Here is a 22660-nt window from a genome sequence, read left to right as displayed (position 1 = left end):
GGCTGGAGCCAGCAGTGAGTGGGTGGAGAAGGCGGTGTCGAGAGCAAGTGGGCGGAGTGCCAGCAGCAGGCGGAGTCAGGCAGGTGGGTGGAGAAGGTGACGAGTGTGTGAAGAAGAAGACGGGGCAGCAGGCGCACACAGAGACCGATCCAAAGGCAGGTAAGGAAGATAAGGATGATCACGACACAACAACAACTACTCTGGATGGCTTCATGATCCGTCCTTTATTGTCCCTGCGTGCAGGGCGGGGCGCTGCCTCAAAGCAATGAGTCATCAGCCAAATCGAGCGCTCCCATTGGGCCCCGGCCACCACTCCACCTGACCATTATGACTGGAAGCGGCCTTACTTTACATCCAGCAAGAAATGTCCGAGCTGTGGAATAATCTCGCTCCGAACCCCGCGATATGAATCGCCTTGCTTCGTCCGTACACCATGCGGCTCGAGCGATCCGGGCTGTACAGCATGCCTCTGCTTGGTTGCAGCTGTATCGAGGCGGAGGTGTGCGAGGATGTCTGCCGTCCGCGGGAGACATTTGTGGCCGTGGTGGTGAGCGAAGACCCACGGTAAGACGCCGTTGTGAACCAGCGTGCAGACCCGAATGAAGATGTGTGCTATTCGTGCCCTGTTCTGTGCAATGATAAATTATCACGAGGGTGGGTCCGCTCGCCATCGAGCATGCGGTTATTTATCACAGGCGGTGGTGCGCGCAGTGCCGGCCTTGATCTGTGTGATGAATTGAAGGAAAGGATTGGATATAATTATTAGATGCAGATTTGGGTTGAAAAGAATGTGCCACGTGCACCCTGAACAGTCGGTGGAGGTTGTTTATTGTTTGCTTCTACGGTTGACCTTCACGAAGACGAATTCTTATAGGGGAGGGTGTTTTTGGTGTTCTCCAGTTTTAAAGGACACAAAAAAACTTTCTCAGATAAGTTTTGGATCAACCGTTTGCCTTGCTGATGGGGATGCGAAGGCCAAAACAAATGCTGTGCAAGACAAGTGTTGATGGCTTTGGAGATTTCTTTTCTTCCAACCAGCTCTATTCTCTTCTCCGTCAAACAGGATTAAAACCACAATTTCACATTTTGATAGAATTTTCTCTACATTGTCAAAGAGTCAACAAGGATTGTGCACACACAAACAGTATTGAGAGCAACAATGATATATTGTTTCAGTGTCCACACAATTTGGTAACACAGGTTGCCAAAAGATTATTAGGAACACCAAGTGTTCGTACGTGTCGAACAAGTCCTGTAACTTCAAACATTTGGCAGGTGAAGTTTTAAAGCATTTCGATGAGTAGTAAATGGAATCTCGAGAAACAGTATCACAAGCAAACAGTTCAGCAATCGACCCAATTATTTTGCTTGCCTTTCGTGAGCATTTTATCTCTTATGTATGTGATGCCTATGCATCTACTTTTATCTTATGGATCAAAAGTATATGATATCTTCAATGATTTTACCTCATTGTGTGTGTTCTGTGGGTGTAATACAGATGAGTGTTGAATGATGTGATTGGAATGTGATACAGATGCTTTGTGCTGCACCCAAACTCAATGGTAATGACACCGTTACGAGATTGTCTAATATGCCAGAGGGTGCAGAGCATATATGTGCACTAAGTCCAAAATTAATGCTGACCTGTATGGTTGTGGTGGTGTCTGCTTGACTTGGATTCACGCTGCATGCTTCACCATGTAAAAGCCCTTGCAGCGTCTCCTCCATCCTGCACAAAATGCACAAATTGTGGAATATCACAAGATGCCTCTCTTGTTGTAATTCATCTTGATATAAATGTGATCAGGCAGAAACAAGGACATTCCCATACAATATATATTTGCCCAGAGTACCAGAATGGGCTACGTGACGAATATGTACGTATATGTATATGTATATGTATATGTTATACCTGGTGTTGGCGCAGTGGTTAGGGCAGCGGCTTGGGACCCAAAAGGTCCTGAGTTCAAACCCCGTTGGACCACTGAATTAATATACACCAGGGGGTTGACTCAGCCTGTCATCCTTCCGAGATCGGCGAAATGAGTACCAGTGTACTGGGCCCGGTGTATGCCCCGGTTAGAATAGGTGTACCATATCCCTGTGTTACGGTGCAGCGAAGCTGTAAGGCGTATGAGGCGATCAGGGTTGCGTTAGGAAGGGCATCTGGCGTAAAAACCTATGCCAAATCATTATGCGGACAATAAAACGGATTTCCATACCGGATCGGTCGAGGCCTGGGTTACCAACGACCGCCACCGGTACTGTTGGTCAGCAGGGTACCGGTGGAAATTGTGCTACTGCTGGGCGAAGGAGGAGAAGGAGATGGTGAAGGTGGGTCCAGAGGCAGTGGGAGAGGGGGAAGGGTAGAAGTGTGGAGGTGAGAGTTGAAACTCTGAATGTTGGGACTATGACTGGCAAAGGGCGAGAGTTGGCTGATATGATGGAGAGAAGAAAGGTGGACATACTGTGTGTACAAGAGACCAAGTGGATGGAGAGTAAGGCTTGGAGCATTGGAGGTGGTTTCAAACTGTTCTACCATGGTGTAGATGGGAGGAGAAATGGTGTCGGGGTAATCCTGAAGGAGGATTATGTCAATAGGGTATTGGAGGTGAGGAGAGTGTCTGACCGAGTGATGAGTGTGAAGTTGGAAATTGAAGGGGTGATGATGAATGTCATCAGTGCATATGCCCCACATATGGGGTGTGAGATGGAATATAAAGAAGATTTCTGGAGTGAGTTACATGAAGTGGTGGAGAGTGTATCCAAGGATGAAAGAGTGGTGATTGGAGCAGATTTCAATGGGCATGTTGGGGAAGGGAATAAAGAGGATGAGGAGGTGATGGGTAGGTGTGGTCTCAACGAGAGGAATGTGGAAGGGCAAATGGTGGTAGAGTTTGCAAAAAGAATGGAAATGGCAGTGGTAAATACGTATTTCAAGAAGAAGGAGGAACACAGGGTGACGTACAAGAGTGGAGGAAAGTGCACACAGGTGGATTACATCTTAAGTAGGAGATGCAACCTGAAAGAGATTAGAGACTGTAAGGTGGTGGCAGGGGAGAGTGCAGCTCGACAGCATCGATTGGTGGTCTGTAGGATGATTTTGAAGGTGAGGTTGAGGAAGAGAGTGAGGGCTGAACCAACGACCAGATGGTGGAAGCTGAAGGAGGAAGACTGTTGCGTGGAATTTAGGGAGGAGGTGAGACAGGTGTTGGATGGTGGTAAAGAGGTGTTGGATGGTGGTAAAGAGGGGTGGGATGATTGGGAAACTACAGCAGAAGTGGTGAGGAAGATAGCTGGGAAGATACTTGGTGTGACATCTGGACAGAGGAAGGAAGATAAGGAGACTTGGTGGTGGAACAAGGAAGTACAGGAAAGTATAAGGAAGAAGGGGTTGGCGAAAAAGAAGTGGGAAAGCCAGAGAGATGAAGAAAGTAGGCAGGAGTACAAGGAGTGACGGCGCAAGGCAAAGAGAGAGGTGGCAAAGGCCAAGGAAAAGGGATATGACGAGCTGTATAAGAAGTTGGATACAAAAGAAGGGGAAAAGGATTTATACCGATTGGCAAGACAGAGGGACCGAGCTGGGAAGGATGTGCTGCAGGTTAGGGTGAGAAAGGATGCAAATGGGAATGTGCTGACGAGAGAGGAGAGTGTGTTGAGAAGGTGGATGGAGTACTTTGAGAAGCTGATGAATGAAGAAAATGAGAGAGAGAGAAGGTTGGAAGAGGTGGAGATAGTGAATCTGGAAGTGGGGTGGATCAGTAAGGATGAAGTGAGGACTGCTATGAAGAAGATGAAAAGTGGAAAGGCGGTTGGCCCAGATGGTATACCAGTGGAGGCATGGAAGTGTTTAGGAGAGATGGCAGTGGGGTTGTTAACCAGATTGTTTAATAAAATCTTGGAAAGTGAGAGAATGCCGGAGGAGTGGAGATTAGGTGTACTGGTTCCGATTTTCAAGAACAAGGGTGATGTGCAGAGCTGTGGAAATTAAAGAGGGATAAAGTTGTTAAGCCACACCATGAAGTTGTGGGAAAGAGTAGTGGAAGCTCGGTTGAGAGGAGAGGTGACGAATTGTGAGCAGCAATATGGGTTTATGCCAGGAAAGAGCACCACTGATGCGATGTTTGCTTTGAGAATGTTGATGGAGAAGTATAGGGAAGGCCAGAAGGAGTTACTGTACATTGTGTGTTTGTGGATTAAGAGAAAGCTTATGATAGGGTGCCAAGAGAGTTGTGGTATTGTATGAGGAAGTCGGGAGTGGTAGAGAAGTATGTGAGGATGGTGCAGGATATGTATGAGGACAGTGTGACAGCGGTGAGGTGTGCGGTGGGAATGACGGACCGGTTTAAGGTAAAAGTGGGATTGCACCAAGGATCGACTCTGAGCCCTTTCCTCTTTGCAATGGTGATGGACAGGTTGACGGACGAGATCAGACTGGAGACCCCATGGACTATGATGTTCGCGGATGACATCATGATCTGTAGGGAGAGTAGGGAGCAGGCTGAGGCAAGCCTCGAGAGGTGGAGGTACGCACTGGAGAGAAGGGGAATGATAGTCAGTCGGAGTAAGACGGAGTACATGTGCGTAAATGAGAGGGAGGGTGGTGGTATGGTGCGGTTGCAACGAGTTGAGGTGAGGAAGGTGGATGGGTTTAAATACTTGGGATCAACTGTCCAAAGTAACGGAGGGTGTGGGAGAGAAGTGAAAAAGAGAGTTCAGGCAGGATGGAGTGAGTGGAGAAGAGTTGCAGGAGTGATTTGTGACAGAAGGGGAGCTGCAAGAGTGAAGGGGAAAGTATATAAGACGGTAGTGAGACCAGCTATGTTGTATGGTTTGGAGGCGGTGGCGCTAACAAAAAGACAGGAAGCGGAGCTGGAGGTGGCAGAGTTAAAGATGCTGCGATTCTCGTTGGGAGTGACGAGGATGGACAGGATAAGGAATGAGTATATTAGAGGGACAGCGCAGGTAGGACGGTTTGGAGACAAAGTGAGAGAGGCGAGATTGAGATGGTTTGCACACGTGCACAGGAGGGAAGCGGAGTATATCGGGAGAAGGATGCTGAGGATGGAGCCACCAGGTAGGAGGAGAAGAAGAAGGCCAAAGAGGAGGTTTATGGATGTGGTGAGGGCGGACATGCGGGTGGTTGGAGTGTCAATGGAAGATGTGGAGGATAGAGCGAAATGGAGACGGATGATCCGCTGTGGCGACCCCTTACGGGAGCAGCCGAAAGAAGAAGATGTATATGTATATATATATATACACACACATAGAGTACATACACCACTGGTAAAAAGTTTTAGAACACCCCCATTTTTCAGTTTTTACTGAAATTTAAGTAGTTCAAGTCCAGTGAATAACCTGAAATGGTACAAAGCTAAGCGGTAAACTGCCAGAGGTTAAAAAAAAGGTTTAGGTTACCAAAAACTGAAAAATAATGTAAATTTCAGAGTTATTAAAAAAGGCCCTTTTCACGCACGCACGCACGCACGCACGCACGCACGCACGCACGCACGCACGCACGCACGCACGCACACACACACACACACACACACACACACACGCACATATATGAAATGTAAGTTGTGCAATAGTGTCTGAACGAGGTAACCATCATAACCACAGCACGTGTAATGCTGAGTGATACCTCCTTTAAGAGCTCTTCAGTCTGGACATTGCGCGTGGAGGTCTTCAGATATCGATATTCACTCAGCTTCAATTTATGTACATTTTTTGGTTAGCTTGCACACATGGGTGGTGTATCAGCTCAGAGTTGCTGGTTCATACACCAAAAGGAAGTAAAAAATAAAACAACCACAAACTATTCAGTTAATTTGCCGACCTCAGAAGGATGACAGGCAGAGTCAACCCCACCTGGTATTAATTCAACAGCCAAGGGGTATTTGAACTCAGGATCCTAGGATCCCAAGCCCACCACCCTAACCATTAAGCCAACAAAATCATAATAGAGGGGGAATTAATCTGTTCTCAAGGACCAGTTATTTGCGAGTTTATGTAAAGTCTAACAAAATACCAGGATGTTCGCTACATAGATTAAAGAGTCGCCGATGTTAGTTGCAGTCGTTCAGATTCCCAATGGACAATATAGGCAGCTCCACTATTTATCGTGAAAGAGATTGTTCCATTGGAAATAAAATCAAACCCAGATATTGTATCACAATTATTAATGCTCAGTGCAGAGAAGCTGGAAAGTATGTGTCTCCATATTTTTGCATTCACATTCATAAAATCCTTTTGTTTATCAAATGCCATGACTACTTTTAATGAAAACAGACCATATTAGGTCGCTCTGCAGAAAGTGTCCAAAACGAAGGGCTGGTAAAAGTCGTCCATTTCTCATAATCAAAAAGACAATGACACAACGTTTTCGACAAAATATTCTATTGATTCAACAATATGTTGCGTCATTGTCTTTCGTGATTATGAGAAATGTGTAATTTTTACAAGCACATGTTTTGGATGTTTCCTGCAGAAAGTATTGTGCATTAAACTTGGTTATTTGATGCAAAAGAAATATTAAGAAAGGCATAAAAGAGCAAGATTCAAGAAGTGGCATCTTAAGGGTTGTTATGGCTCCTGGAGGAAGGCATTTGGTGTTTAATCTTGCTGTCTGTGGTGTCCCGCTTTTTCAAAAAAAAACCATAAACGTTTGTTTGCATAAGGCAAACAGAATCTTAAGTCTTAAGTCAAAAATGAGGCAGAATCATAAGTGCTAACCATTTGCTATTATTCAGAGTTGGCTGTAATGGGAACCATCAGCAATCTCCAATTGCAGCCCTCCAGTTACCTCCACCACCTGAGGTGGGGGGGGTTGGAGGGGGTGAGGTAATGTTTTCACCCATATCTGTCTGTCTTTTTGTGAGCAGGATATCTCAATTTTGTTACCAAGCCTCTGTTTATGACCAAATTTGGTGGACAGTTTCGGTGTGTGACAAGGACAAATTGATCAGATTTTGGCGAAGATCCAGATATTAGAATTTTCTCAATGATTCTCCACCATTGAGTGATGGAGTCAAAAATTATATATAGTGCAATATCTCAAAAAGTTATGTGTGGGTTATGACACAACCAGGTGGATGAGTCAGTTCGGCGACAAGAACAAGCCGATTCGATTTTGGTTTAGGTCCGGATTCAGATCTGGCATATCAATGGGATACAAGATGTAAACTGTTCAGCCTGGTGGAGGGATGCGCTCTACTGAGTGCCGTTCTAGTTTTCATTGCAATTGGTTGACAAAGCTGACCAGCACAAATTATACTATTTGCTGTATTTTAATCAAGTATAAGGTTGCAAGTGTTTATGACTGCTGTCTTAACTTTTGACTTGAGCAAAATGCTAAGCCTGTTTGATCACCTCGTTGAAGTGAAAATAATACCTTAGAGGAATAGATATTTCCAACAATTTGTTTGGCATTGGAAACAGCTTCTCACTAAAATGGCACGCGGTGGAGCGCATACCTCTGCCAGGCTGAACAGTTTTCATTTTGTATCCCAATGATAGGCCAGATCTGAATACGGAGCTGAACCTAAATTGAATCAGCTTGTTCTTGTCACCTAACCAACTTATCCACCGTGTTTCGTCCTTGCTGAATCCGTCCACAACTCTTTTAGATATCGTGTTATATAGAATTTTTGGCTCTATCTCTCAACGGCGAAGATTCACGTAAAAAATTATAGTCGCTGCATCTGAATCCAGATCTTCAGCAATATCGAAAAATTTCCTCCTTGTCACACACCCAACCTGTCAACTAAATTTCAGCTGAATCTGTCCAAAACTTTTTGAGATATCCTGTTCACAGAAAAACAGACAGACATGCAGACAGGAGTGAAAACATAACCTCCACCCACCATAGGTGGCAGAGGTAATTGTATCATATAAAGAAAAGGAAATAACGGTTATTGTCATAAAAAGCTGGTAATCCTGCGCAGAGAGCACAGTGTCAGAAGGCTAATGTCGTTTTCCATTGGCAGACTGCATGAACAATGGATGGAATCAACAGGACATTGATTGAAGCATGCTAACCACCATGAGAAGCAAAAAGAAGCTGATGTTTCGAGCATTAATCCTTCGTCGGAGCAAAAAGCGTTGAAAAGGAAGGTCGAGTTTGTTATTTTTTGTGTGAACTTAGAAAAAAGAAAAAAATGGGTATAGGGATAGTGTTAAGTGTCCCTGGGTTGTCGGGAATATGGAGATGACAAGGGATTTATGGGCTGAGTGGGATGCTCGTGTATCTGGGCTTCCTTATGTATACAACAGCAACAACAAAACTTCGCTCGAATGTTTCTTGATTTACGTGCACAGCCAAGTGAAAATGCATAAACTAAACTGTAATATAATGAAAATTATCATTCTACAACATATCACATTCATAGTCATTGTTTACGCACCGCATTTGCAAGGATACAGTGTTAAGGATATATTTTTCCTGCCAATGGCAATATCAACAAAATGTCGGGGAAAAATGAAAAGGGGAAAACAGATTTTAGGATGTGATCATGTTGAGCGTGCACAAGCATGAGGGGATGGTGTTAGTATAAGCGAAGTGTGATAAAAAAAGGTTTCTGGGTTAATTATACAATGATGCCACTCTCAGTTGTTTGCAAAAGTAAAAAAACACAAAGTGACAATAAATATGTTTGGAGTTAGCTGGGCTTAGCTGGAAATAAATTTTAGATTATTTCAGGATTTTTATGTTGAAAAAGATGGTACTTACTGTATGTGGAAATATTTAAGGAGCGATCTATTTATTATTTTACAAAATTGGTGGAATTTTTTTACTTAACCCCTCCAATATGTTCCTAACATAACCCTTTCCATCCCATCGCTTTCCCCATTTCTCCCCACCCTTTCTATATGTTCTGCCTTCCATTCTCTCTCCTCTTCCTCCTCTTCTCAACTCATACCCCCTTTCAATTTCAGTCCTCTTCCCCATGTGAGTAAGAAATAGATGGCACTTAATGGAAATATAAAAACATTGGAAGATAATTGATGGGGTGGCAGGATAGTTCAGTTCGTTGTTTGTTCATGAACGAGCTATTTATTCACATTTGAATCTCCCACAAGATTGGACTTGACTAAAAGCTGCCATGCTGGCAAAGTGCCAGCAGTAAGTGCAGCATCTCGAAGCAAGTCGGCCTTCTCAGTCAGACATATCGCCAGCAGTCCCATCTAGATTTAGGTTGTGTACATTCATTCTCTCAGGATAGATTTTAAGCAGAGTAGTATAAGGTGTAGCAGATACAAGTTTGAGTCGATCGGAGAGACATTAACTTCATCCATTCGTTCATATGCAGCACAAGGCTGCGGTGTAGCATCATTGGCAGAGGGCACGGCAGTGCCGTTGATGCAATATCCTCTGCTGGTTAGTGCAGGAATTTGGAATTTGGCCATGCGGGTGCTGGCAATAGCTCACCTACTCTTTGCAAAGGACACCAAGGGATCTTTAACGTTCACCAACGAATGCTGGCAGATGGGACACCCGCTTAACATCGATCTGAGGGACGGCACACACATTAATGAATCGCCCTGCGAAACACCAGACAGTTTATAGCTGGGATGGGATTCAACAGCTAGACAGCTGAGAGGTGAGTGTGTGTGCCTATAGGCCATCCTGTCAGTCCATAGACTAACTGAAAACAAGGGAAAGAAACAGCAAAAGAAACAACACACATACAGATAGATACAATCATATGGGATGATAGGCAACATAATGCATATATATATATATATATATATATATATATATATATATATATATATATATATATATTCTTCTTCTTCTTCTTTCGGCTGCTCCCGTTAGGGGTCGCCACAGCGGATCATCCGTGTGATCCGCATAGTGATTTGGCACATGTTTTACGCCGGATGCCCTTCCTGACGCAACCCTGGTCGCCTCTTACGACACAGGGATATGGTACACCTATTTTAACCGGGGTATACACCGGCCCAGTATACTGGTACTCATATATATATTGTTACGAATTTGGAATTCAATCGCACACAACATACAGGTTCCCTTTGTCAGCGATGTCGATAAGTGCATGTTCACGAGATAGCTCACCTTCCATTGTTTAAATGTTCAGAGATCGATTAGATGCGCTGCGGATCGATTTAATAGTTAGGGAACGAAACAATGGAGACGTTCGTCCCCCTCTTCTGCAAAGAGGAAGAAGAACCCTGCCATCCCGTGACGTCAACAACTCCCTCCCATCCGTGGTTGAGCGGGGGGTGGATCACGAGGGCAGGAGTCAAGACGGGTGCGGGGGAGGGGGTGCAAAGGATAAAGAGGACATCTTTTCTTTGTTTGAAAGAGTTAAAAAGAGTTCGTAAAGAGTCCGAAAAGAGTCCCAAAAGGAGTTCATGGGAGTCCCGTGGTAGGGCTGAGTTCGTGGGCTGAGTTCGTGGGAGTCCCGTGGCAGAGTTCGTGTGCTGAGTCCCGTGGGAGGAGTAAGCTTTTTGCTTCGGCAGTTGGGGGAGTCGGGAGGAAGCCAGAAGCCAAGGGGTTGCGTGGAAGTCCGGGCGTCGCGAAGGAGACGTGAGCTGGAGGCGCAGCCTCGCCTGCTGTGTCGCACAAACCGCGCATTCGTGTGGAGAGAGCCGGAGAGAGCTCGCCTGCCACACGGAAGGCCCGAGCTCGACCGCGGCTACGCGAGCTGCCGTGGGAAGGAGCATCGCGGGTCGCCCAAGCGCGTTCGTGTGGATAGAGCCGGAGAGAGCTCGCCTGCCACACGGAAGGCCCGAGCTCGACCGCGGCTACGCTAGCTGCTGTGGGGACGGGACGTCGCGGGTTGCCCAAGCCAGACACCACGAGGGTGCAGGTAACCTGCAACGGTCTCGTGGGACTCGTTCGGTCTGCCAAGTCCCACGCCATAAAGACCCAAGAGGTCCAGTCTGACCCCATTGCCTTTGATGGGGTCTTTTTCCTGCTTTCCTTTCGAATGAATGTTGTGGCGCCGAGTCCCGTAAGTAAAACTGTAAAGTGACTGTACATTAATAATTGCTTATAGACGGTTGTAGTTCTTTTGTCGTGCTTTTGTTGCTTGTTTAATTGCATACGTGTTTCATGATAATAAATGTCCTTGTGAAAATGTAAACCTGCTCGTTTTGTCCATTCCCTCATTGACTGAACATTTTGTGTGTTGGGAGTTAGAAAGCCGTTGGTTTGCCGTAATAGGGGGACATTTGGACCGACGGTTCTCGGCGATTACGCCGCTCGGAATCGCGCACGGACAAGCTCGCCTCGGCGGTTTGTTCCGTACGAGATCCGTCGAGGGTGGAATACCCCGGAAGTTGGATCACGTGGGTATTTAGGTACATTGAAGATTGGCAATCGACCCTACCCCACGTGATCTGCCGATTGGCGTATTTTGGTTCTTGTACAAGGACCCGTCGCTCGGAGTTATCTGGGCGGCGATGTATATTCCGGGCGATCGGCCGGGCCGACTCGACTTGCGGCTCCGTTCAGAGCGGTCGGTTGGCGGTCGACCCCCGGCCAGTAACAATATATATATATATATATATATATATATATATATATATATATATATATATATATATATATATATATATATATATATATATATATAGTAATCCCCCGTTTCTCACGGGGGTTACGTTCCAAACCTCCCCGCGCTAAGTGAAAATCCGCGATGAATGGACGCCTCCCACAAAAAATCGACTCGTCTGGTCTGGTCGGTTTGGGAGTGATTGGGTTTGAGGTGCCTGAGATCGACTATTCTGGTCTGGTCGGTTTGGCAGTGATTGGGTTTGAGGTGCCGGAGATCGACTAGTCTGGTCTAGTCGGTTTGGCAGTGATTGGGTTTGAGGTTCCGGAGATCGACTAGTCTGGTCTGGTCGGTTTTGAGGTGCTGGGTATGAGCAGTGCTCGTCCAACGGCGGCAAACCTTTTTCCTTCCCGAAGCTTATATCGAGCACCTTTACCTTAACCTTCTCCTGGAGCGTCCCAGGACCTTCCTCTGGCGCTTCGGTTCCTTGCCAGAAGCCTTAGAAGGTGCAGGGCGTTTGGGTGGCATCGTGGGGCTTGGAGAAAAAACGTAGAAAATATTCGAAGTTCACAAGCGAAACTTTGTCTCGTGCGTTGTGTGACTGGTCGAGCACCACTCGTTATAATCTATTGCTTAAATAATTTATATTTTATATATTATGACCGCGATGTACCGGGGGAATCCGCAGAAAAAATAAGTTACGTTCCAAGGGAAAACCCGCGATGAACCGGGGGCGTGATAGGTGAACCGCGATGAAGCAGGGGTTGACTGTATATATGTATGTATGTATATATATATATATATATATATATATATATATATATATATGTATATACACACATATGTAAAATGAAGGTCTTTATCCTTGGGCTGAAAAAAATCAGTTTGAGTTTCCAAATTAACAAAAAACTTTTGGCAATTATTGGATGGTAATATTTGAGAACAAGTTATAAAATTTATTCTCGGAAATGGAAATCAAGTTGTTAGAATTTGATGAATTTGTTTGCACTTGCAACCTTTGGGAATCCTCAGCTTATAAGAATGCAAATCCTAGTTAATTCAATGCTGAGTTCATGCAGCCGAGCCACTTAAAACTGGAAACAAAACACAATTTAGCTGAACAGAATTTCTGAGAGGAAAAAACCTTACTTTCCTATTTCAAATCTTTCTTTCGTTGTTTTGTTTTGTTCTGAAATGAAAAAAGGTCAAAGGGGGGAAAAAAACAAACGAGATATCTGCGATCACAAAGCGATTGCCAAGGCTACCAAGTCTCTCCTGACTGGGGAAGGCTTACCCTTGGTGATCGTCCGCAACTTACCCTTGGCCCGTGATCCAATGATGGCTATATTTTTTTCGAACCACCATATGACCTTGACTTTCAACATTTAGGGATGGAGAGTAAATTAAGAAAATGTATCCCCATCCACAATCTATCCATAAAACTCAAGATCATGAAAATCGGAGGAAAATTATTCAAGTTATGATCAAAAAAACGTTTTTGGTTAATTAGGTTTTTCATACACGTCTTTCATTGTTGCAAAAATTCCCATTATTGTTGCAAAATGTCATTCCAAAAGTTGTTGGCTATTGACAGAAAAAAGGGAGAAAAACCTAAATGGTGGTTTAATTCTCTTAGGGGTGTAAGACCGTGTCCTCGGAGGGGTATAATGCAAAGTAAAGTTTATTGCAGCTTGCTCTCCACGATCCAATGAGGGCAATTTTGTTCCAATCGGACAAACTTAAGTTGAATTATGGTGAAAAATGTTAACATGTTTATAATTAGGTCATGACCTTAAAAAACGGCAAGGTCAAAAACGGTCAAGCCTGCACACTATATTCAGAATATTGACACAAAATGTAATTCCGAACGTCCCAGGCGGTTCTGAGATACGGTTTGGAAATTGATACAGTTTGGAAATGATGAGGGTGCAGGAAGAAAAAAAATATATACATATTCATATATGTGTATAAATATATATTCTAAATGGTGGTTTTGTACTCCTCTGGGGTCTAAAACTCTGTGGTACCAATAAAAATTGAAGGCACCAATTGTAGAAACACCCTCAACAGCAATTAGCCTTCCCTTATCCTATCCTAAGCACATGGAGAGGCTTAATTAATTGATTTACCTAGCATCTTCAAAATTACTTCACACTTTGGGGAAGAGGTTGAGAATGTTGTAAATATAACCTGTTAAATTGCTTGGAGTCATGACTTACTGTAAGATGAAAGATTTAAAATATCTTTGGTGTCTCTTGCTTCGATATGTGGAGCGGTTCACTCATTGAATTCAGACGGGCAGCCGTTTAACTTGCTTCTCCACGTGACAAGTGTTCCGTTACTCTGCCGAAACAACTTTTATCGAGCCATTGTGAAAGGTTAAAATTAAAAAGAAACAGTTAACGATTTTGTGCCATAAAATGAAGTCGTAGTCCATAAGTTATCCCGTAAAATAAATATTTGAAAAATTGGAGAGCATTGACTGAATCTGCAGGTTATTGGTGTTTGAAATACAAATGATTGTTTTCAGTTATAATAAAACGCGTTTTGTTCTGTTGATTATTCAACAAGTTAAAAGGAGAGGAAAAAAAATGTATGTGTACATGGTACAATGCAATTAAGGGAGTTCTCTTTCATGCTGCCTTCCCTGCATCCTCCCTGCACATCCTGTCAACCACTTTTAATTGGAGTCGTTTTAACCACTTTTTCCTTCATACACTGTTGCTGATGATTATTTTTATCTTTCTTTCACATTGGTCAACAAAACATTCAGTATTATATCAAAGGATCTGTGGTATACATTCTCACCTTCCCATTTTGACAGATGTACTTTACTTTTGATTCCTTTCAACTCCATTTCGTATTGGATACAGTGATATTGTTCATCATATCATGAGCTCAGCAACATTCCCTAATCTGGGTTTCGACTGATTAAGTCAAGCACTGTTTACACCTTCCTATGGTGAGTTGATTGAAACAGAAATAAATTCCTTGAACCCATTACCAAGAACAATGTTGCTTAGGAAACTATTCCCTGTAGATCGTGTTCCCATTTCCACAAATGTCCCAGCCTCGTCAAGCCCTGTTACAGCCTGCTGCTCTTCGGCACGAGTTCATGGTAAACCTTGCATCCCTGTGCATTCAACATTTGACACAAACAGAATCCTCTTTTCTGGTGTGCTAAGATTAGTCAAGTGTAAATGCATTCATAACACTTTCTGTGCAAAATATAACAATGGAGTTTGGCCCAGGAAGTTGAAGAAAATGGGCACAAGGATAGCCACCTTATATTACAACATGTCAGGTGAACTTGCAATATATGCAAAAGAAGGGGTTACATAAAACTTTTAAAAGCTCGTCTTTTCAATGAAAATAAGAGAAACAAGTCTGGAGACGGCGATGCTTCATGAGCAATGTACACGGTTCGTCTTTTTTTAATTTTTGACCTTCGAGGGGACGCCACGGGCAAACTGGCGGGAATCGGGAAAAACGTATATGATGAAAGTTGTAGTACTCGAAGAGCACGACTTGCATACCAACTTTCATTCGAAACAGTTGAAAACCCTCGGAGCTCGATGCCCAGTATATTGATTTTTTTGACATTTTCTAAGTTCGTGACCTTGGGACGAAAATGAAAAATCGAGCTCGTGGGGCTATGCAGGTGCCATTGGGCTAACCAAATACCGAAACCCCTGCCAGATTCGACAAACCCCCTCGGAGAAGATGTAACTTGAAATCGGCTACCCCCTAAAACACATGTTTTTTGGGCGTGGCTCTGCCCATAATGGGCACAGCACGCCCATTCTCAGGAAAACACAACTAGATCATGATATAAACCTCCCACCCAAATTTATCAGGATCGGATCAAAACCCACGGAGCTATGCTCAGGACAGACAGACAGACACACACCCATAACGAATATACTGGTCACTTACTGACTCGTGAACCCAAAAACATGGTTTATAAAGTGTATTATGAAGAAAAAACCAAACAAACAAACATGCAGTCATAGACTGGTACTTACGAAATCATCAACTTGACCTCTGACCTTGTCTAATAAAAGCTGTCTCCATAGAAGGTAGCGACGCAAACCAGAAGTTTCTACGATGATTCTGTACCAAACCTCTCATAAAACATCCGATTTTTACCAGAATTTCAACAACCGAGTGTAAAGCATACTTAACCGTTACCAAAATTGAAGGCAGGATTGAAATTGACTTTAAAACGAGCGCGTAATGCTGTGTGTTACAATCCCCTCATTAGCATAATCTTCAGTTTAGCCTCAGATACGACACCCAACATAAATCTCATAAAACATCCAAATTTTACCAGAATTTCGACAACCGAGTGTTAAGCATACTTAACCGTTACCAAAAGTGAAGACAGGATTGAAATTGACTTTAAAACAAGCGCGTAATGCCGTGTGTTACAATCCCCCTCATTAGCATAATCTTCAGTGAAGCCTCAGATACGACACCTGACATAAATCTCATAAAACATCCGATTTTTACCAGAATTTCGACAACCGAGTGTCAAGCATACTTTGCCATTACCAAAAGTGAAAACAGAATTGCGATCCGAGTTAAAACGAACTCATAACGTCGACTGAAGCAAAAATCTCCATTTCTCCATGCAATTATTTAATATTATTTTATCAGTCACAAAACCGTAATATTCGGACATCCACCAACAATCTTCACATAATCCGATGGCTTAGCGAGTCAGGCATGCGACAATAACCTTTATTGGGATGAAAAATGACTTTTAAACACCATCTTATCGAAAACACCGTCAGCGCGCACACGCAAAACCTTTACGTGACTCAACGACGCGTCTGCTCGAGCGCGCTGCACCACGTGACGAGCCGTGACGCGGCGAGTGAAATATTTTTATACAATCTTAAAACGTCTCTAAAACATCCGATCTTTACCAGAATTAAGACAATCGAGTGTTTAGTGTCCTATGCGATCGCAAAAACCGAAGACAAAATTAAAATCGGAGTTAAAACGAACTCGTAACGTCGACCGAAGCAAAAATACTCCATTTCTCCACATGAATTTACGGAATTAAGTTTGACCTCACTGTGACCTTGACCTTTGACCGATTTTGAGCAAAATATAATCAGCGCTTGCCATCACCCTCCTGAATCACATGGTGCAATTTGACGTTGTAGCTTCTTCCGTTCTCGAGATATCGTGCCTACAAACAAACAAACAAACTAACAAACAAACAAGCAGTCATAGACTGGTACTTACGAAATCATCAACTTGACCTCTGACCTTGTCTTATAAAAGCTGTCTCGAGAGAAGGTAGCGACGCAAACCAGAAGTTTCTACGATGATTCTGTACCAAACCATCAAAAATCGAATGTTTTGGATGTTTGACCTTACTGTGACCTTGACCTTTGACCGATTTTGACCAAAATGTAATCAGCGCTAGCCACCACCCTCCTGAATCACATGGTGTATTTTAACATTGGTAGCTTCTTCCGTTCTCGAGTTATCCTGCCTACAAACAAACAAACAAACAGAAACGGAAGGCATCAATATACTTACGAAATCTTTAGATTTCTTCAGTAACAAGCAGTCATAGACTGGTACTTACGAAATCGTCAACTTGACCTCTGACCTTGTCTAATAAAAGCTGTCTCTAGAGAAGGTAGCGAGGCAAACCAGAAGTTTCTACGATGATTCTGGACCAAACCATCAAAAATCGAATGTTTGACCTCACTGTGACCTTGACCTTTGACCGATTTTGACCAAAATGTAATCAGCACTATACATCACCCTCCTGAATCACGTGGTGTAATTTGACATTGGTAGCTTCTTCCGTTCTCGAGTTATCGTGCCTACAAACAAACAAACACACACACAAACAAACACACAAACAGATGACGGAAGTCATCAATATACTTACGAAATCAACAAGCGGTCATAGACTGGTACATACGAAATCGTCAACTTGACCTCTGACCTTGTCTAATAAAAGCTGTCTCTTGAGAAGGTAGTGACACAAACCAGAAGTTTCTACAATGATTCTGTACCAAACCATCAAAAATCAAATGTTTGACCTCACTGTGACCTTGACCTTTGACCGATTTGGACCAAAATCTAATCAGCGCGAGCCATCACCATCCTGAATCACGTGGTGTATTTTGACGTTGGTAGCTTCTTCCGTTCTCGAGTTATCGTGCCTACAAACAAACACACAAACACAGACACAAACAAACACACAGAGGACGAAAGTCATCAATATACTTTCAAACTCTTTAGATTTCATAAGTAACAAACACACAAACAGAGGACGGAAGTCAACAATATACTTCCAAAATCTTTAGATTTCGTCAGTAAAAAACAACAACAAAGAAATCCTACAATGTAAAATAATAATGGAATTCCCTGGATGTACGTGTATGTGCGTGTATGTCTGATAATTAGAGAATTAAAAACGACTGGGCCAATCTACACCAAATTCTTCAAACGTGCTCGGGTTACCCAGGAACAGGTCAGGAGCACAGAGTAATTCCCCTCTCCCCACATTCCCCACCCCCCCTACCCCACGAGAGTTCGGAGGCGACTTACAATTTTCGCCTTTACATGTGGCACATTGCAAGTGGTTTACTGACTCTGGCGAGAGAGAGGGGGAGAATACGAGTCACGACACTAGATACATTTGCCGCACCTCACCCACCAACCCCTTCCCCCCAACTTCCCCAGGCCACTCCCAGAGGGATCGGATTTTTCTAGTGGAGAAAAGGCTCATGCCTTTTCAGAAACTGGAAGGGAGGGGTGGGTAATAAGGCATGGTGACACCACTGATTAGCTACTTCTGCAGATCATGGGAAGAAATTGGATTTGCCCAAGGTATCAGCACATAATGGCCTACTCTCACAAAATTAAAGAAAAACGATGTAAGTTGAATCAGCCATGCACCATAAATCCATGTTTATTGGCTGTGATTACTACTTCAGGACAGATGATCTCAATCAATGACATGTCAAGCTTCCTCCTGTCATCAGCAAGATTAAATGATTCAAAATTGTCTCAGATCTCAAGGAACCACTTATCTCAAACTGTCCAGTCAATGACCATCGGTTTGATTTACATTCCTGTCACTGTGCATTATATTCACTGCTTCCATTGATGGATGATCTGTGCATGGACGTTCTGGGTATAAACACAAGGGCAGCTTCTGTCAACATCTCTATAAGCAAAAAAAGTATGCAAGATGAATCAGTCATGTACATGAAATCCATTTTTATTGACTGTGATTACGACATCAGGACAGACGGTTTTAATCAATAACATGTCAAGCTTCCTTCTGTATGCCTGGTGTTGGCTTCATGTTTAGGGTGGTGGGCTTTAGATCCTAGGGTCCTGAGTTCAAATCCCGCTCAGCTGTTGAATTAATAGCAGGTGGGGTTAATTCAGCCTGCCATCTTTCTGAGGTCGGTAAAATGAGTGCCACCATGCTGGTATCGTGTGTCAGAGTGGTGACCCGTCCAGGATTGTAGCCAACAGCCAAGGAGACTGCTTAAGCAGCACCAACGCTCTGCACAGTGTATGGTCCTAATCTCCTCTCCTCCTTCCTTCTGTCATCAGCAGGGCAAAATAATTAAAAATAGTTTCAGATCTCAAGCAACCACTTATCGCAAGCTGTCCAGTTGGTGATCATCAGTTTGATTTCCATTCCCGTTGCTGTGCTTTAAACTTGCTGCTTCCATTGATGGATCTGTGGATGAATGCCCTGGGTCTAAGGCAAGGGCAACTTCTGTCAACATCTCTCTCGTCTTTGTCAAAAGCCATCTTTACTAACGGCATACAAGATCTCCTGCAATCCTGATTGACTGCTTTTTCTTGCACATGCAAGCACTGCATTTCACTTTGGCACATGTTATCCCCGTGGAAGGTGGCCGCTCAGGAAACAATTTGGGTGCATTTTTATACGATGTGGATCGACACCTTATCATCCTTTCAACAACGTCGTTTATGATTTCCTGTCAGATAGTAGCATGCGATAGTAGCAGGGAGATTTCGAGCTGCATCATCACAAAAAGATAGGTAAATTCCCGATCCTGCCAAGCCTGCCAGTAATGCCCTTTTAGTAAAACTCTCAAAAATGCAAACTCACTGCTCACCTACTCATACGTACTGATCTGTTCTGGATTCAGCTCTTCATCGAGCATCAACAATGCATCCAAAAAAATATGGCCGATCTACGTCCAACATCATCAGTGATATCGGTCGAAGGCTCGTTGCAGCTACTGGGGATATAAGGCAACTGGTCTGGTTCAAGCAGTGACTGAGCTTGGCTGTCCAGTGGGAGAAACGCCATTAGCATTCTGGATTCAGCGTGGGAAGAACAAAATCCCACATCAACCCATTTTAAAGTCTGTATTTTTAGCGGGAAGTGGGGGTTTTCCTCGTATATTTTCTTTTTTAAAATCTTTTTTAAAACTTCCATTTACTTGTTTGGAGTTTAATCTTTTATATTGATTAAGCATAGCTGTGATTTAAAAAAAATTATATAATATAATTTCTAACATAATAAAAAAATAAAAAATAACAAAAAACAATAAAAGTGATTTAAACCCAAACTAGTCACCACAAGTAAAAGTGAGTTCAACCTATACCAGCCACCACTAGAACAAAGGGATTTAAACCTAAATTGGCCACCATTGGTATAAATGATTTAAACCCAAACTAGCCACCACCATTAAAAGTGATTTAATGCCCTCTCCCAACAACAAAAAGAAAACCCTTTTTTACATGACATTCAACTGAGCTCAGAAGCTTTACACCTCACGATCAGTGCATGTCAAATTATTTTGATGATGCCAAATGAAAAATCAAATCTTCAAAACCTCCTGGAACTCCATATGTACTTGTGTGTGTCAACATAATCACGTCTCTCACCCATAATTGGAGGGAGCCAATCAGATCTCACATTATCAATTATCCCCAGGCCCCAGGTGGTGAGGATTTATATATATATATATATATATATATATATATATATATATATATATATATATATATATATATATATATATATATATATATATATATATATATATATATATATATTGTTACGGCTGTGGAAATTCGCAATACACCATAAAGCGTCCTTAGATCAGTTATGACGATAAGTAATTGTGTAGTTAGATTTCCCCACCGTTGTTTAGAGGGAATTTCCATGTTCACATGGCTGTGATCTTTTGAGTTAGCCCTTTTTCTTTTCTCTATCGTTATTTTGGACCAATAATCCCCCAACAACTCAAACACCGCTACCTTCGCCTCTTTACCTCCACAACTCCATCCCGCAAACATCGCTTCACCGCCATTCTCAAACGACGCCCCCCAACAACTCAAACACCGCCACCTTCGCCTCTTTACCTCCACAACTCCACCCCGCAAACATCGCTTCACCACCATTCTCAAACGACGCCCGCCAACAACCAAACTCCCACCACCCCCGCCTTTCTACCACACGTCGTGCCATGGGTTGTGAATGCGTTCCTTTCGCCTCAAGAATCGGATCAGGAATGCTTCACGCCCCCTTTTCATCCATCCAATGACCGAGCATCGGGTGGCATAGCCCTGCCTCCGAACCGGCTGTGAATGCGTTCCTTTCGCCCCGAAAAGCAGATCAGGAAGGCTTCACGCCCCCTTTTCATCCATCCAATGACTGAGCATCATGTGGCATAGCCCCGCCTCCGAACCTGCTGTGATCCAGAAATTTACATATACGCCCCTCCCCCGGGCTATATAGGTGCGAGCACGGCGCAGCTCAGGGCGGGAAGTCAAGTGGAAGTCAAGGTGCGCAGTACGTCGGCAGAGAACCAAGTGGGAGCAGTGGAGTGGCAGCAGCGGAGTGTCGGCAGAAGAAGTCAAGTCTGCAGTGTCGGAGGGACAGTCGAGTCGGGAGATGGAGCTCGAAGCCGACGGGAAAGGCAGACGGGGAACGCCGGAGAGAGCTCGCCGACCACGCCAGGGGCACGAAGCCAGGCGCAGCTACGCTGACATTGCGGCTTGCCCGCCATCGCGCCACGCGCATTAGGCCCACGGGCCCAGTCTGACTCCCTTGCCTTTGAGGGGGTCTTTCCTTTGCTTTTGTGTGAATGCGTGGCACCGTGTCTTGTAAAGTAGAAACTGTTTAAGTGCATGTTAATAAACCTTTGCTTGTTGTCGGCTGTAATTCTTGCTTTCATTGCTTTGACTGTTATACGTGCATTATTACTGTATGGCTGTGAATACGTGCTTGCCTCGTCTGAGTGTGGAATAAATGTACTTGTCGAACTGTTCCCCGTTTCGTTGCGTCCTTTCCTTTGTTTGAAAGTTCCATCTTGCATCATGGAAGGAATTGGTAAAAGGGTGTAAGCACCCGGTAGATAATCATGTCAGTCGGGGCCGGCGATAACACCTCTCGGTTATCACTGAAGCACGGTACGGACCGCTTAAGCGGTTTGTGTCCTAGGCCGGCCAGCGGCGAGGTACGATAGCCCGGTTAACTACCCGCGCAGGTACTTAGGTAGGTCGAGTTTGGCGAACAACCCTATCCTGCGCGGGTGGCCGATTGGCACGATCGTGGTGGGGTCGAAAGACTCACCTGTGACTAGCTCCTGGCGATAGTTCCAAGGATGGCCACGACTGAATTGTCCGTCCCGGTGGGCGACGTGGTCGCGATTTGAGTTACGTGGCCGATCGCACGCCGGGCGGACCGAAATTCGTAAGAATATAGACATATATATATATATATATATATATATATATATATATATATATATATATATATATGTATATACATACATATATATATATATATATATATATACAAATATATGTATATATATATATATATATATATATATATATATATATATATATATATATATACAAATATATGTATAGATATATATATATATATGTATATATATATATATATATATATATATATATATATATATATATATATAATTTATATAAAAAATATATATGTTTTGTTTTGTTTTGTCATATTTTACTTTATTTTATATTGCCTGGTGTTTGCTTAATGGTTCGGGTGGCGGGCTTGGGATCTGAGAATGCTGTGTTCAAAGCCCACTCAGCTGTTGAATTAATAACAGGGAGGGTTGACT

At 43.5% G+C, this 22660-nt stretch overlaps 1 protein-coding gene across 4 annotated transcripts in view; it reads right to left on the bottom strand.

The window, feature by feature from the left end:
* Positions 1–22660, bottom strand: part of LOC147030789 (uncharacterized) — a 682768-nt gene that overhangs the window by 224333 nt on the left and 435775 nt on the right. For all 4 annotated transcript variants that reach the window (XM_085875201.1, XM_085875200.1, XM_085875199.1 and 1 more), the window contains exon 5: positions 1645–1729. In XM_085875201.1, coding sequence (XP_085731327.1) covers positions 1645–1729 — 85 coding nt within the window. The remainder of the gene's footprint in view (positions 1–1644; positions 1730–22660) is intronic.

This window comes from Eptatretus burgeri, chromosome 3, assembly GCF_056783735.1.
Source record: "Eptatretus burgeri isolate ZD-2024b chromosome 3, Ebu_testis_v1, whole genome shotgun sequence".
NCBI classification, from domain to species: domain Eukaryota; kingdom Metazoa; phylum Chordata; class Myxini; order Myxiniformes; family Myxinidae; genus Eptatretus; species Eptatretus burgeri.
The sequence above is the reverse complement of the archived record's forward strand: the minus strand, read 5'-3'. Positions and strand labels throughout refer to the sequence as shown.